Source organism: Aythya ferina (assembly GCF_964211825.1).
Source record: "Aythya ferina genome assembly, chromosome: 37".
NCBI lineage: Eukaryota > Metazoa > Chordata > Aves > Anseriformes > Anatidae > Aythya > Aythya ferina.
Genome location: NC_140334.1, coordinates 250,080 through 264,794, shown reverse-complemented (window position 1 = coordinate 264,794; position 14,715 = coordinate 250,080). Strand labels below are relative to the sequence as shown.

Below are 14,715 nucleotides of genomic sequence, written 5' to 3'. Positions count from 1 at the left end.
ATGCACCCATGGGTGCTGCTCGCCGCCCTCTGCGCCGGTAATTTTGGGGCAAAAAAAGCCCAAAATGGGACTTTTCTTTTTTTTTTTTTTTGGGGGGGGGTGCCCGAAATTGGGGTACGTGGGGGGAAGGGCTCACGGGGGGGGGGAGGGGCCCCAAAAATTGGGGGGGTCCCAATTTGGAGGGGGGTCCCCAAAATTTGGGGGGTCCCAAAATTTGGGGGGGGTCCCAAAATTTGGGGTTGAATCCCAAAAATTTGGGTGTGAATCCTCAAAATTTGGGGTGTGGGGTGGGATTATTTTTTTGGGGGGGGTCCCAAAATTTGGGAGGGGGTCCCCAAAATTGTGGGGGGGGTCCCAAAATTTGGGAGGGGGTCCCAAAATTGGGGGGGTCCCAAAATTTGGGGTTGAATCCCCCAAATTTGGGTGTAAATCCCAAAAATTTGGGTGTGGGATTTTTTTTTTTGGGGGGGGGGGGTCCCAAAAACTTATGGGGCTGAGGGGGGGGGGTAACGAGGGTGCCCCCCCCCCCCCCCCCTGCCCCATAGCGCTGCCCCCCAAGTTGGGCGCCCCCTTGGACGAGGAGGGGGCGGTCGCTTTTCGGGGCCCCCCCGGCGGCTCCTTCGGCTACAGCCTGGCCCAGGTGGACGGAGGGTAAGAGACCCCCCCCCCCAAATCTATGGGGCGCCCCATAGATTCCGTGGGGCGCCCCATAGATTCCGTGGGGAGCCCCATAGATTCATTGGGGCGCCCCGTTGAATTTGTGGGGTGCCCCATGAGAGATATGTGGTGCCCCATAGGGTTTTGGGGGGGGGTATGGGATCTATGGGGCGCCCCACTGAATCTGTGGGGCGCCCCATGGAATATATGGGGTGCCCCATGGAATCTATGGGGTGCCCCATGGGGGATATGGGGTGCCCTATGGGATGTATGGGGGGTCCCATGGGCTTTTGGGGGGGTGATGGGATCTATGGGGCGCCCCACGGAATCTATGGGGTGCCCCACTGAATCTGTGGGGCGCCCCACTGAATCTGTGGGGTGCCCCATGGAATCTATGGGGTGCCCTATGGGATGTATGGGGGGTCCCATGGGCTTTTTTGGGGGGTGATGGGGTCTATGGGGCGCCTCACAGAATCTATGGGGCGCCCCATTGAATCTGTGGGGCGCCCCATGGAATATATGGGGTGCCCCATGGGATCTATGGGGTGCCCCACTGAGTCTATGGGGTGCCCCATAGGGTTTTGGGGGGGTATGGGATCTATGGGGTGCCCCACTGAATTTATGGGGCGCCCCACTGAATCTATGGGGCGCCCCACATCTCTGCCCCCCCCCCCATAGGGTGCTGGTGGGGGCCCCCCTGGAGCGGGGGGGCCAGGGCCAGGTCTTTGAGTGCCGCTATGGGGAGCGGAGCTGCCGGGAACTCCCCGTCACCGGTAGGGCGCTGTGGGGCAGCCCCACAAGTGTGGGGCACGAGGAAGGTTGTGGGGCAGCCCCATAAGTGTGGGTCCCGAGGGAGGTTGTGGGGCAGCCCCATAAGTGTGGGGTATGTGGGAGGTTGTGGGGCAGAGCTGGGGGTCCCAGGGGAGGTTATGGGGCAGCCCCATAAGTGTGGGTCCCATGGGAGGTTGTGGGGCAGCCCCACAAGTGTGGGGCACGTGAGAGGTTATGGGGAAGAGTTGGGGTTCCCATGGGAGTTTATGGGGCAGCCCCATAAGTGTGGGTCCCGTGGGAGGTTATGGGGCAGCCCCATAAGTGTGGGTCCCATGGGAGGTTGTGGGGCAGCCCCACAAGTGTGGGGCACGTGAGAGGTTATGGGGTAGAGCTGGGGGTCCCAGGGGAGGTTATGGGGCAGCCCCATAAGTGTGGGTCCCATGGGAGGATGTGGGGCAGCCCCATAAGTGTGGATTCCCATGGGAGGTTATGGGGCAGCCCCATAAATGTGGGTCCCGAGGGAGGTTATGGGGCAGCCCCAGAAGTGTGGGTCCTATGGGAGTTATGGGGCAGCCCCATAAGTGTGGGTCCCAAGGGAGGTTATGGGGCAGCCCCATAAGTTTGGGGCCCAAGGGAGGATGTGGGGCACGTGGGAGGTTATGGGGCAGCCCCATAAGTGTGGGTCCCGTGGGAGGTTATGGGGCCGCCCCATAAGTGTGGGTCCCTGCCCCACAGCGCCCCCCGATCTGGGTCTCGTGGCTCTGGGCCTGGCCGTGGCCGCCAACGGCTCCCAGATGCTGGTGGGTGCCGGGGGGTCTATGGGGGATCTATGGGGCCGTCTATGGGGTCTGTGGGGTCTCTATGGGGTCTGTGGGGTCTGTGGGGTCTGTGGGGTCTGTGGGGTCTCTATGGGGTCTATGGGGGATCTATGGGGTCGTCTATGGGGTCTGTGGGGGGATCTATGGGGTCTCTATGGGGTCTGTGGGGTCATCTGTGGGGTCTGTGGGGGGATCTATGGGGTCTGTGGGGCCTCTATGGGGTCTATGGGGTCTGTGGGGTCTGTGGGGTCTCTGTGGGGTCTCTGTGGGGTCTGTGGGGTCTGTGGGGGGATCTATGGGGGGATCTATGGGGTCTGTGGGGCCTCTATGGGGTGTGTGGGGTCTCTATGGGGTCTGTGGGGTCTCTGTGGGGTCTCTATGGGGTCTGTGGGGTCTGTGGGGTCTCTATGGGGTCTATGGGGGATCTATGGGGTCGTCTATGGGGTCTGTGGGGGGATCTATGGGGTCTCTATGGGGTCTGTGGGGCCTATGGGGTCTCTATGGGGTCTGTGGGGTCTGTGGGGTCTCTATGGGGTCTATGGGGGATCTATGGGGTCGTCTATGGGGTCTGTGGGGGGATCTATGGGGTCTCTATGGGGTCTGTGGGGCCTATGGGGTCTCTATGGGGTCTGTGGGGTCTGTGGGGGGATCTATGGGGTCTCTATGGGGTCTGTGGGGTCTGTGGGGTCTCTATGGGGTCTGTGGGGTCTGTGGGGGGATCTATGGGGTCTCTATGGGGTCTGTGGGGTCTCTGTGAGGTCTATGGGGGGATCTATGGGGTCTGTGGGGTCGTCTATGGGGTCTGTGGGGTCTCTATGGGGTCTGTGGGGTCTGTGGGGTCTCTATGGGGCCTGTGGGATCTATGGGGGGATCTATGGGGGGTCTATGGGGCAGTCAATGGGGTCTTTGGGTTCTATTGGGGTCTACCCGGGCCTACTGGGGCCTACTGGGCTCTGTTGGGACCTACTGGGGCCTAGTGGGGTCTATTGGGGTCTATTGGGATCTACTGGGGTCTATTGGGACCTACTGGGATCTTTTGGGGCCTACTGGGGCCCACTGGGGTCTATTGGGGTCTACCAGGGTCTCCTGGGGCCTACTGGGTTCTGCTGGGGCCTACTGGGGCCTACTGGGGCCTACTGAGATCTATTGGGGTCTATGGGATCTGCTGGGGTCTTTTGGGATCTTTTGGGGTCTTTTGGGGCCTACTGGACCTACCTGGGTCAACTGGGACCTGTTGGGGTCTACTGGGGCCTACTGGGATCTTTTGGGGCCTACTGGGGCCTACTGGGTCTGACTGGGATCTTTTGGGGCCTACTGGGGTCTATTGGGTTCTTAGTGGGGTCTACTGGGGTCTGTTGGGGTGTATTGGGGCCTACTGGATCTTTTGGGGTCTAGTGGGTCCTACTGGGGCCTAGTGGGATTTACTGGGGTCTACTGGGGTCTATTGGGATCTATTGAGGTCTATGGGATCTACTGGGACCTATTGGGGCCTACTGGGGTTCTATTGGGGTCTATTGGGGCATACTTGATCTTTTGGGGTCTATTGGGTTGTATTGGGGTCTAGTGGGTCCTACTGGGTCCTACTGGGATCTTTTGGGGCCTACTGGGGTCTATTGGGGCCTACTGGGGTCTTTTGGGGCCTACTGGGGTCTATTGGGTTCTTAGTGGGGTCTACTGGGGTGTATTGGGGCCTACTGGATCTTTTGGGGTCTAGTGGGTCCTCCTGGGGCCTAGTGGGATTTACTGGGGTCTACTGGGGTCTATTGGGGTTTACTGGGGTCTGTTGGGGCCTACTGGGATCTATTGAGGTCTATGGGATCTACTGGGATCTATTGGGGCCTACTGGGGTTCTATTGGGGTGTATTGGGGCCTACTGGATCTTTTGGGGTCTAGTGGGTCCTCCTGGGGCCTAGTGGGATTTACTGGGGTCTACTGGGTCCTACTGGGATCTTTTGGGGCCTACTGGGGTCGATTGGGGCCTACTGGGGCCTACTGGGATCTATTGGGGCCTACTGGGGTTCTATTGGGGTGTATTGGGGCCTACTGGATCTTTTGGGGTCTAGTGGGTCCTCCTGGGGCCTAGTGGGATTTACTGGGGTCTACTGGGGTCTATTGGGGTTTACTGGGGTCTATCGGGGCCTACTGGGATCTATTGAGGTCTATGGGATCTACTGGGACCTATTGGGGCCTACTGGGATTTTGGGGCCTACTGGGGTCTATTGGGGCCTACTGGGGTTCTATTGGGGTCTACTGGGGCCTACTGGATCTTTTGGGGTCTAGTGGGTCCTACTGGGGCCTAATGGGATTTACTGGGGTCTACTGGGATCTTTTGGGGCCTACTGGGGTCTATTGGGGCCTACTGGGGTCTTTTGGGGCCTACTGGGGTCTATTGGGTTCTTAGTGGGGTCTACTGGGGTCTACTGGGGTGTAATGGGGCCTACTGGATCTTTTGGGGTCTAAGGGGTCCTACTGGGGCCTAGTGGGATTTACTGGGGCCTACTGGGATCTATTGAGGTCTATGGGATCTACTGGGATCTATTGGGGCCTACTGGGGTTCTATGGGGGTCTATTGGGGCCTACTGGATCTTTTGGGGGTCTAGTGGGTCCTACTGGGGTCTAGTGGGTCCTACTGGGTCCTACTGGGATCTTTTGGGGCCTACTGGGGTCTATTGGGGCCTACTGGGGTCTTTTGGGGCCTACTGGGGTCTATTGGGGCCTACTGGGGTCTTTTGGGGCCTACTGGGGTCTATTGGGTTCTTAGTGGGGTCTACTGGGGTCTACTGGGGTGTAATGGGGCCTACTGGATCTTTTGGGGTCTAAGGGGTCCTACTGGGGCCTAGTGGGATTTACTGGGGCCTACTGGGATCTATTGAGGTCTATGGGATCTACTGGGACCTATTGGGGCCTACTGGGGTTCTATTGGGGTCTATTGAGGCCTACTGGATCTTTTGGGGTCTAGTGGGTCCTACTGGGGTCTACTGGGTCCTACTGGGACCTACTGGGGCATTTTTGGGGTGTCCGGGGTGCAGGTTTGCAGCCCCAAAGCTCGTAGGACGTGCGGGGAGCTGGAGGAGCTGCCGGGGCTCTGCTTCCTCCTGCCCCCGGGTAGGGCCCTGCCGGACTCGAGGCCAGGTATGGGGTGGGGGGCGACCCTATAAGGGTGAGGGGGGTCCTATGGGGCGGGAGGGGGGCCCTATGGGGCAGGGGAGAGATCCTGTGTGGGGCTGGGTGGGATCTATGGGGTGGTTATGGGGTGGGGGGCACCTGAACGCATTGGAGATGGGGTCTATGGGGTGGGTATGGGGTGGGGAAGACCTGAACCCATTAAAAATGGGTTTTATGGGGTGGATATGGGGTGGATATGGGGTGGAGGAGACCCCAAACCCTCGGAGATGGGATCTATGGGGTGGAGAAGACCTGATGGTGGGGTAGATGGGATCTATGGGGCAGATATGGGGTGGAGAAGACCCCAAACCCTTGGAGATGGGATCTATGGGGCAGGGAAGACCCCAAACCCTTGGAGATGGGATCTATGGGGTGGAGAAGACCTGATATCGAGGTAGATGGGATCTATGGGGCGGATATGGGGTGGGGAAGACCTGATGTAGGGGTAGATGGACCCTATGGGGTTATGGGGTGGATATGGGGTGGAGAAGACCCCAAACCCTCGGAGATGGGTTCTATGGGGCAGGGAAGACCCCAAACCCTCAGAGATAGGATCTATGGGGTGGAGAAGACCCCAAACCCTTGGAGATGAGTTCTATGGGGTGGAGAAGACCCCAAACCCTTGGAGATGGGATCTATGGGGTGGAGAAGACCCCAAACCCTTGGAGATGGGATCTATGGGGTGGAGAAGACCCCAACCCCAAGGCGGACGACCTCTACGGAGCCTTCCTTCGTGTCCCCGTCCCCCACCACCCACCCCCACCCCCCCACCCCATATCCCACCCCACATCCCACCCCCCCGCCCCACACCCCGCCCCACAGCCTGCCCCACGCTGGCCTCGGACATCGTCTTCCTGGTGGATGGCTCGGGCAGCATCTCCCCCCCCGACTTCGGGAGGATGAAGGACTTCATCGTCCAGATCATGCGGCGCTTCCGGGACACCGACACCCGCGTAGGTGGCCACCAACCCCCCCCCACCCCTCTCCCAGCACCCATGGGTGCCCCATAACTTCTCCTCGATGTCTTCTCCACCCCACCCCAGTTCGCCCTGATGCAGTTCTCCTCCGGGGCCTCCCTCCACTTCGACTTCGCCACCTTCGATCGTTTGTCCCCAACCGGGCGCGAGGGCGAGGTCCACGACATGAAGCAGAGCGGAGGGACCACGCACACGGCCAGCGCCATCCGGACCGCGCTGTGGGTGCCCCTCCCCGGGTGGTGGTGGCACCCCGGGGTGGCGGGGTGGGACCCCGGGGTGATGGGGTGGCACCCAAGGGTGATGGGGTGGGACCCCAGGGTGTTGGGTGGGACCCAAGGTTGATGGGATGGCACCCAAGGTTGACCTGGTGGCCCTAAAGGGACTGTGGTAGAACCCCATGGTGTTGTGGGGCACCCAAGGGTGACGTGGTGGCACCCCGAGGTGATGGGGTGGGACCCCGGGGTGATGGGGTGGCACCCTGGGGTGATGGGTGGGACCCAAGGTTGATGGGGTGGCACCCTAGGGTGATGGGGTGGGACCCAAGGTTGACCTGGTGGCCCTAAAGGGGGTGTGGTGGCACCCAAGGTTGACCTGGTGGCCCCAAAGGGGGTGTGGTGGCACCCCGGGGTGACGTGGTGGCACCCCGGGGTGATGGGGTGGCACCCAAGGGTGATGGGGTGGGACCCCAGGGTGTTGGGTGGGACCCAAGGTTGATGGGGTGGGACCCAAGGTTGACCTGGTGGCCCTAAAGGGACTGTGGTAGAACCCCATGGTGTTGTGGGGCACCCAAGGGTGACGTGGTGGCCCTAAAGGGTGACGGGGTGGGACCCCGGGGTGATGGGGTGGGACCCAAGGTTGACCTGGTGGCCCTAAAGGGGGTGTGGTAGAACCCCATGGTGACGTGGTGGCACCCAAGGGTGACCTGGTGGCCCTAAAGGGTGACGGGGTGGCACCCCGGGGTGTTGGGTGGGACCCCGGGGTGATGGGGTGGCACCCCGGGGTGTTGGGGTGGCACCCAAGGGTGATGGGGTGGGACCCAAGGTTGACCTGGTGGCCCCAAGGGGTTATGGTGGCACCCAAGGTTGACCTGGTGGCCCTAAAGGGGCTGTGGTGGCACCCCAGGGTGGCGGGGTGGCACCCCGGGGTGTTGGGTGGGACCCCAGGGTGATGGGGTGGGAACCCGGGGTGATGGGGTGGCACCCTAGGGTGATGGGGTGGGACCCAAGGTTGACCTGGTGGCCCTAAAGGGGGTGTGGTAGAACCCCATGGTGACGTGGTGGCACCCAAGGGTGACGTGGTGGCCCTAAAGGGTGACGGGGTGGCACCCCGGGGTGATGGGTGGGACCCAAGGTTGACCTGGTGGCCCCAAGGGGTTATGGTGGCACCCAAGGTTGACCTGGTGGCCCTAAAGGGGGTGTGGTAGAACCCCATGGTGACATGGGGCACCCCAGGGTGACGTGGGGCACCCAAGGGTGACATGGGGCCCTAAAGGGTGACGTGGTGGCACCCAAGGTTGACCTGGTGGCCCTAAAGGGACCGTGGTAGAACCCCATGGTGACGTGGTGGCACCCTGGGGTGACGTGGGGCACCCAAGGGTGACATGGGGCACCCAAGGGTGACGTGGGGCACCCAAGGGTGACATGGGGCACCCAAGGGTGACCTGGTGGCACCCAGGGTTGACCTGGTGGCCCCAAGGGGTTATGGTGGCACCCAAGGTTGACCTGGTGGCCCTAAAGGGAATGTGGTAGAACCCCATGGTGATGTGGGGCACCCTGGGGTGACATGAGGCACCCTAGGGTGACATGGGGCACCCCAGGGTGACGTGGGGCACCCAAGGGTGACATGGGGCACCCAAGGGTGACGTGGTGGCACCCAAGGTTGACCTGGTGGCCCCAAGGGGTTATGGTGGCACCCAAGGTAGACCTGGTGGCCCTAAAGGGAATGTGGTAGAACCCCATGGTGACGTGGGGCACCCCAGGGTGACGTGGGGCACCCAAGGGTGACATGGGGCACCCAAGGGTGACGTGGTGGCACCCAAGGTTGACCTGGTGGCCCCAAGGGATTATGGTGGCACCCAAGGTTGACCTGGTGGCCCTAAAGGGACCGTGGTAGAACCCCATGGTGACGTGGTGGCACCCTGGGGTGACGTGGGGCACCCAAGGGTGACATGGGGCACCCCAGGGTGACGTGGGGCACCCAAGGGTGACATGGGGCACCCAAGGGTGACGTGGTGGCACCCAAGGTTGACCTGGTGGCCCCAAGGGGTTATGGTGGCACCCAAGGTAGACCTGGTGGCCCTAAAGGGAATGTGGTAGAACCCCATGGTGACGTGGGGCACCCCGGGATGACATGAGGCACCCTAGGGTGACATGGGGCACCCAAGGGTGATGTGGGGCACCCAAGGGTGACCTGGTGGCACCCAAGGGTGACATGGGGCACCCAAGGGTGACCTGGTGGCACCCAAGGTTGACCTGGTGGCCCTAAAGGGGGTGTGGTAGAACCCCATGGTGACGTGGTGGCACCCTGGAGTGACGTGGGGCACCCAAGGGTGACATGGTGGCACCCAAGGGTGACGCGGTGGTCCCCGTGGTAGGAGGGACCTCTTCGGGCCTGGGAAGGGGACCCGGGCGAGGGCCACCAAGATCCTGATCGTGGTGACGGACGGCCGGAAGTACGGCGACCCCCTGGAGTACCGCGACGTCGTCCCCCACGTGGCGCGCGCCGGGGTCGTCCGCTACGCCATCGGGGTGAGGCGCCGCGACGGGGTGGGGCATCCCCCTTCCACCCCAAAAGGTCCCAAAAGATCCCCAAAATAGCTCCACCCGTCCCAAAATATCCCAAAAGATCCCCAAAATAGCTCTGTCTATCCCAAAATGTCCCAAAGGATCCCCAAAATAGCTCCGTCCATCCCAAAATGTCCCAAAACACCCCCAAAATAGCTCCGTTCATCCCAAAAAGGTCCCAAAAGATCCCCAAAATAGCTCCTTCCATCCCTAAAAATCTCTGTCCATCCCAAAATGTCCCAAAACACCCCCAAAATAGCTTCCTTCATCCCGAAACATCTCCATCCACCCCAAAATGTCCCAAAAGATCCCCAAAATAGCTCCGTCCATCCCAAAAGGTCCCAAAACATCCCAAAAAGATCTCCGTCCATCCCAAAACATCTCTGTCCACCCCAAAATGTCCCAAAACATCCCCAAAATAGCTCTGTCCATCCCAAAAGGTCCCAAAAGATCCCCAAAATAGCTCCTCCAGTCCCAAAAGGTCCCAAAACACCCCCAAAATAGCTCCGTCCGTCCCAAAAATCCCCAAAGATCCCCAAAATAGCTCCGTCCATCCCAAAAGATCCCAAAATAGCTCCGTCTATCCCAAAATGTCCCAAAAGTTCCCCAAAATAGCTCCGTCTGTCCCAAAAGATCCCAAAAGATCCCCAAAATAGTTCCGTCCATCCCAAAAAATCTCCATCCACCCCAAAATGTCCCAAAACATCCCCAAAATAGCTCTGTCCATCCCAAAAGGTCCCAAAACACCCCCAAAATAGCTCCGTCCATCCCAGAACATCTCCAACCATCCAACCCCTCCCAGATGTTCTAGAACATCTCCAGAACATCCCCATCCATCCACCCAACTGTTCTCAGATGTTCTAGATCATCTCCAAACATCTCCACCCACCTCCAAACATCTCAACCATCCACTCAACCATCCCCAGATGTTCTAGATCATCTCCAGAACATCTCCATCCATCCACCCAACCGTTCTCAGATGTTCTAGAACATCTCCAAACATCTCCATCCATCCCAAAACATCCCAACCATCCACCCAACCATCTCCAGATGTTCTAGAACATCTCCATCCATTCACCCAACCATCTCCAGATGTTCTAGACCACCTCCAAAACACCTCCAACCACCCACCCAACCCCTCCCAGACGTTCTAGACCACCTCCAGAACATCCCCACCCACCCCCTCCCCTTGATTTCAGGTGGGCGACGCCTTCCGGGACCCCGAGGCCGTGGCCGAGCTCCAGGCCATCGCCTCGGCGCCCCCCGAGGACCACGTCTTCCGCGTGGACAACTTCGACGCCCTGCAGGGCATCCAGAACCAGCTGCAGGAGAAGATCTTCGCCATCGAGGGTACCCCATCGGGCCCCGGGGGGGTCCCCGAGACCGTTTTGGGACCCCCGTCACCCTTGGGTGCCCCCCTCTCCCCCCTCCAGGCACCCAGTCCGCCCTCGGCAGCTCCTTCCAGCTGGAGATGGCCCAGGAGGGCTTCAGCGCCCTGCTCACCCCCGTGAGTGGCCCCGAGACCCCCCCCCAAAAGCCCACCCCCCTCGCCCGCCGCCCCCCGCCCCCCGCCCCCAACCGGTCCCCTCCCGCTCTGTACTGGTGCAGGAGGGGCCCGTACTGGGAGCGGTGGGCGCCTACGACTGGGCCGGGGGGGTCTTCGTCTACGGCCCCGGCGGGAAGCCCACCTTCGTCAACGCGTCCCGGGGCGCCGGGGACATGAGGGACGCCTACCTGGGTGAGGGGCGGGTCCCAAATAATGGGGGGGGGGCTTGGGGGGCTTGGGGTCACCATTTGGGGGGGTCTTGGGGTCACCGTGGGGGTCTTGGGGTCACCGTGGGGGTCTTGGGGGTGTTGGTGTCCTCTTGGGGGTCTTGGGGGTCTTGGTGTCCCCATGGGGGTCTTTGGGGTCTCGGTGTCCCCATGGGGGTCTTGGGGTCACCATAGGGGTCTTGGGGGTCTTGGTGTCCCCATGGGAGTCTTTGGGGTCTTGGGGTCACCATTGGGGTCTTGATGTCCCCATGGGGGTCTTGGGGTCACCGTGGGGGTCTTGGGGGCGTTGGTGTCCTCTTGGGGGGTCTTGGGGTCACTGTGGGGGTCTTGGGGGTCTTGGGATCACCACGGGGGTCTTGGGGGGTCTTGGTGTCCCCATGGGAGTGTTGGGGGTCTCAGTGTCCCCATGGGGGTCTTGGGGTCACCATTGGGGTCTTGATGTCCCCTTGGGTGTCTTGGGGTCCCCATGAGGGTCTTGGGGGTGTTGGTGTCCCCTTGGGGGTCTTGGGAGTCTTGGGGTCACCGTGGGGGTCTTGGGGTCGTTGGTGTCTTCTTGGGAGTCTTGGGGTCATCACGGGGGTCTTGGGGGTCTCGGTGTCCACTTGGGGGTCTTTGGGGTTTTGGTGTCCCTATGGGGGTATTGGGGTTGTCGATGTCCCCATGGGGGTCTTGGGGTCACTGTGGGGGTCTTGGGGTTTTTGGTGTCCTCTTGGGGGTCTTGGCGTCCCCCTGGGGGGTCTTGGGGTCACTGTGGGGGTTTTGGGGTCTTGGTATCCCTATGGGGTTTTTGGTGTCCCTATGGGGGTCTTGGTGTCCTCTTGGGGGTCTTGGGGGTCTCGGTGTCCCCATAGCCTCTCTGGATGTCCCCCCCCACCCTCCCTCTCTCCCCACGCCCCTCCCTGTCCCCCTTTCCCCCCCGTCCTCCCCCCTTGGTGTTCCACCCCCACCCCCCTCCCCACCCCCACCCCCCCCACCCCACCCCCTCCCCTTTTGACCCCCCTGCCCCCGCCGTCCCCAGGCTACGCGGCCGAGTCCCTGTCCCTGGGGGGCAGCCGGGCGCTGGCGCTGGGGGCCCCCCGCTCCGGCCACGTCGGCCGCCTCCTCCTCTTCCTCCTCCGCCGCGGCCCCACGGCCACCTGGGAGCTGGTGGGCGACGCCGTGGGGCAGCAGGTAAGGGGGGGGGCCGGGGGGGTGGCGGGGGGGTGGCGGGGGGGGCGGCGTGTCCCCCCCCTACCCCATCCCGCTGACCCCGCTGCCCCCAGGTGGGCTCCTACTTCGGGGCGGCCCTGTGCGCCCTGGCCCCCCGGGGGGGCGCCTCGGCGGGGGCGCTGCTGGTGGGGGCCCCCATGTTCTACGGGGACGGCAGCGGGGGGCGCGTGGTGCTCTGCCGGCTGCCGCCGCAGGTAGGAGACCCCAAAGTGACCCGAAATCGACCCCAAAGCGACCCCAAAGCGACCCCAAAGCGACCCCAAAGTGACCCCAAAGCGACCCCAAAGTGATCCCAAAGTGACCCCAAAGTGACCCCAAACTGACCCGAAATCGACCCCAAAGCGACCCCGAATCGACCCCAAAGTGACCCGAAATCAACCCGAAATCGACCCCAAAGCGATCCCAAATAGACCCCAAAATGACCCGAAATCGACCCGAAATCAACCCCAGATCAAACACAAATCGACCCCAAATCAACCCCAAATTGACCCAAAATTGTCTCCCAATCGACCCCAAAGTGACTCGAAATTGACCCCAAATTGGCCCCGAATTGACCCCAACTCAACCCCAAATCGACCCCAATTTAACCAACCCAACCCGACCCCAAATTGACCAACCCAACCCCAAATCAATCCCAAACTGGACCCAAACCAACCCCAAATTGACCCCAAATCAACCAACCTAACCCGACCCCAAATGGAACAGCCTGGCCCCAAATCAACCCCAAAGTGACCCCAAATCGACGCCAAAGAGACTCGAAATCGACCCCAAATCAACGCCAAACTGACCCCAAGTCGACCCCAAATCAACCCCAAATCAACCAACCTAACCCGACCCCGAATTGACCAACCCAACTCCAAATCAATCAACCCGACCCCAAATCGACCCCAAATCAACCCCAAATTGACCAACCCAACCCAACCCCAAATCAACCAACCCAACCTGACCCCAAATGGAACAGCCCGACCCCAAATCGACCCCAAATCAACCCCAAATCAACCCCAAATCAACCCCAAATCAACCCCAAATCAACCCCAAATCTACCAACCCAACCCAACCCAACCCAACCCAACCCAACCCATCCAACCCAGCCCTAATTAACCCATCCTAATTAACCCAACCCAGCTCTAATTAACCTACCCTAATTAAGCCAACCCAACCCCACTCAACCCAACCCCACCCCACCCCACCCAACCCAACCCAACCCAACCCAACGCAATCAACCCAAATTAATCCAGCCCAACCCACCCCATTCAATCCAGTCCTAATTAACCCACCCTAATTAACCCAACCCAGCCTTAATTAACCCAACCCAGCCCTAATTAACCCATCCTAATTAACCCAACCCCACCCAACCCAACCCAACCCAACCCAACCCAACACATTCAACCCAAATCAACCCAACCCAATGCTCTCCATCCAACCCAGCCCTAATTAACCCACCCTAATTAACCCAACCCAGCCCTAATTAACCCATCCTAATTAACCCAACCCCACCCAACCCAACCCAACCCCACCCAACCCAGCCCAACCCAACGCAATCAACCCAAATTAATCCAGCCCAACCCACCCCATTCAATCCAGTCCTAATTAACCCACCCTAATTAACCCAACCCAGCCCTAATTAACCTACCCTAATTAAGCCAACCCAACCCCACTCAACCCAACCCAACCCCACCCCACCCAACCCAACCCAACCCAACTCTACCCAACCCAACCCAATGCAATCAACCCACCCCATCCAACCCAGCCCTAATTAACCCACCCTAATTAACCCAACCCAGCCCTAATTAACGACCCTAATTAACCCAACCCCACCCCACCCAACCCCAAATCGACCAACCCAACCCAACCCAACCCAACTCTACCCAACCCAACCCAATGCAATCAACCCACCCCATCCAACCCAGCCTTAATTAACCCACCCTAATTAACCCAACCCAGCCCTAATTAACCCACCCTAATTAACCTATCCTAATTAACCCAACCCCACCCCACTCAACCCAACCCAACCCCTCCCACCCCACCCCACCCAACCCAACCCAACCCAACTCTACCCAACCCAACCCAACACAATCAACCCGAATTAATCCAGCTCAACCCACCCCATCCAACCCAGCCCTAATTAACCCACCCTAATTAACCCCACACAGCCCTAATTAACCCATCCTCATTAACCCAACCCAGCCCTAATTAACCCAACCCAGCCCTAATTAACCCATCCTAATTAACCCAACCCAACCCCACCCAACCCAACCCAACCCAACACATTCAACCCAAATCAACCCAACCCAATGCTCTCCATCCAACCCAGCCCTAATTAACCCACCCTAATTAACCCAACCCAACCCTAATTAACCCATCCTAATTAACCCAACCCAGCCCTAATTAACCCATCCTAATTAACCCAACCCCACTCAACCCAACCCAACCCCTCCCAACCCAACCCAACCCAACCCACCCCATCCAACCCAGCCCTAATTAACCCCCCCTAATTAACCCAACCCAGCCCTAATTAACCCATCCTAATTAACCCAACCCAACCCCAACCAACCCCTCCCA

General features: G+C 60.2%; 1 protein-coding gene across 1 annotated transcript in view; it reads left to right on the top strand.

The window, feature by feature from the left end:
- The window catches only part of LOC311426113 (integrin alpha-M-like), a gene marked incomplete at its 5' end in the record, with an annotated part of 35,885 nt that continues 21,170 nt past the window's right edge, over nt 1–14,715 (top strand). The window contains 13 exon segments of the mRNA XM_084502283.1: nt 1–37; nt 546–651; nt 1,336–1,430; nt 2,164–2,228; nt 5,276–5,378; nt 6,234–6,364; nt 6,455–6,606; nt 8,982–9,135; nt 10,371–10,521; nt 10,605–10,678; nt 10,780–10,909; nt 11,963–12,114; nt 12,207–12,347. Coding sequence (XP_084358409.1) covers nt 1–37; nt 546–651; nt 1,336–1,430; nt 2,164–2,228; nt 5,276–5,378; nt 6,234–6,364; nt 6,455–6,606; nt 8,982–9,135; nt 10,371–10,521; nt 10,605–10,678; nt 10,780–10,909; nt 11,963–12,114; nt 12,207–12,347 — 1,491 coding nt within the window.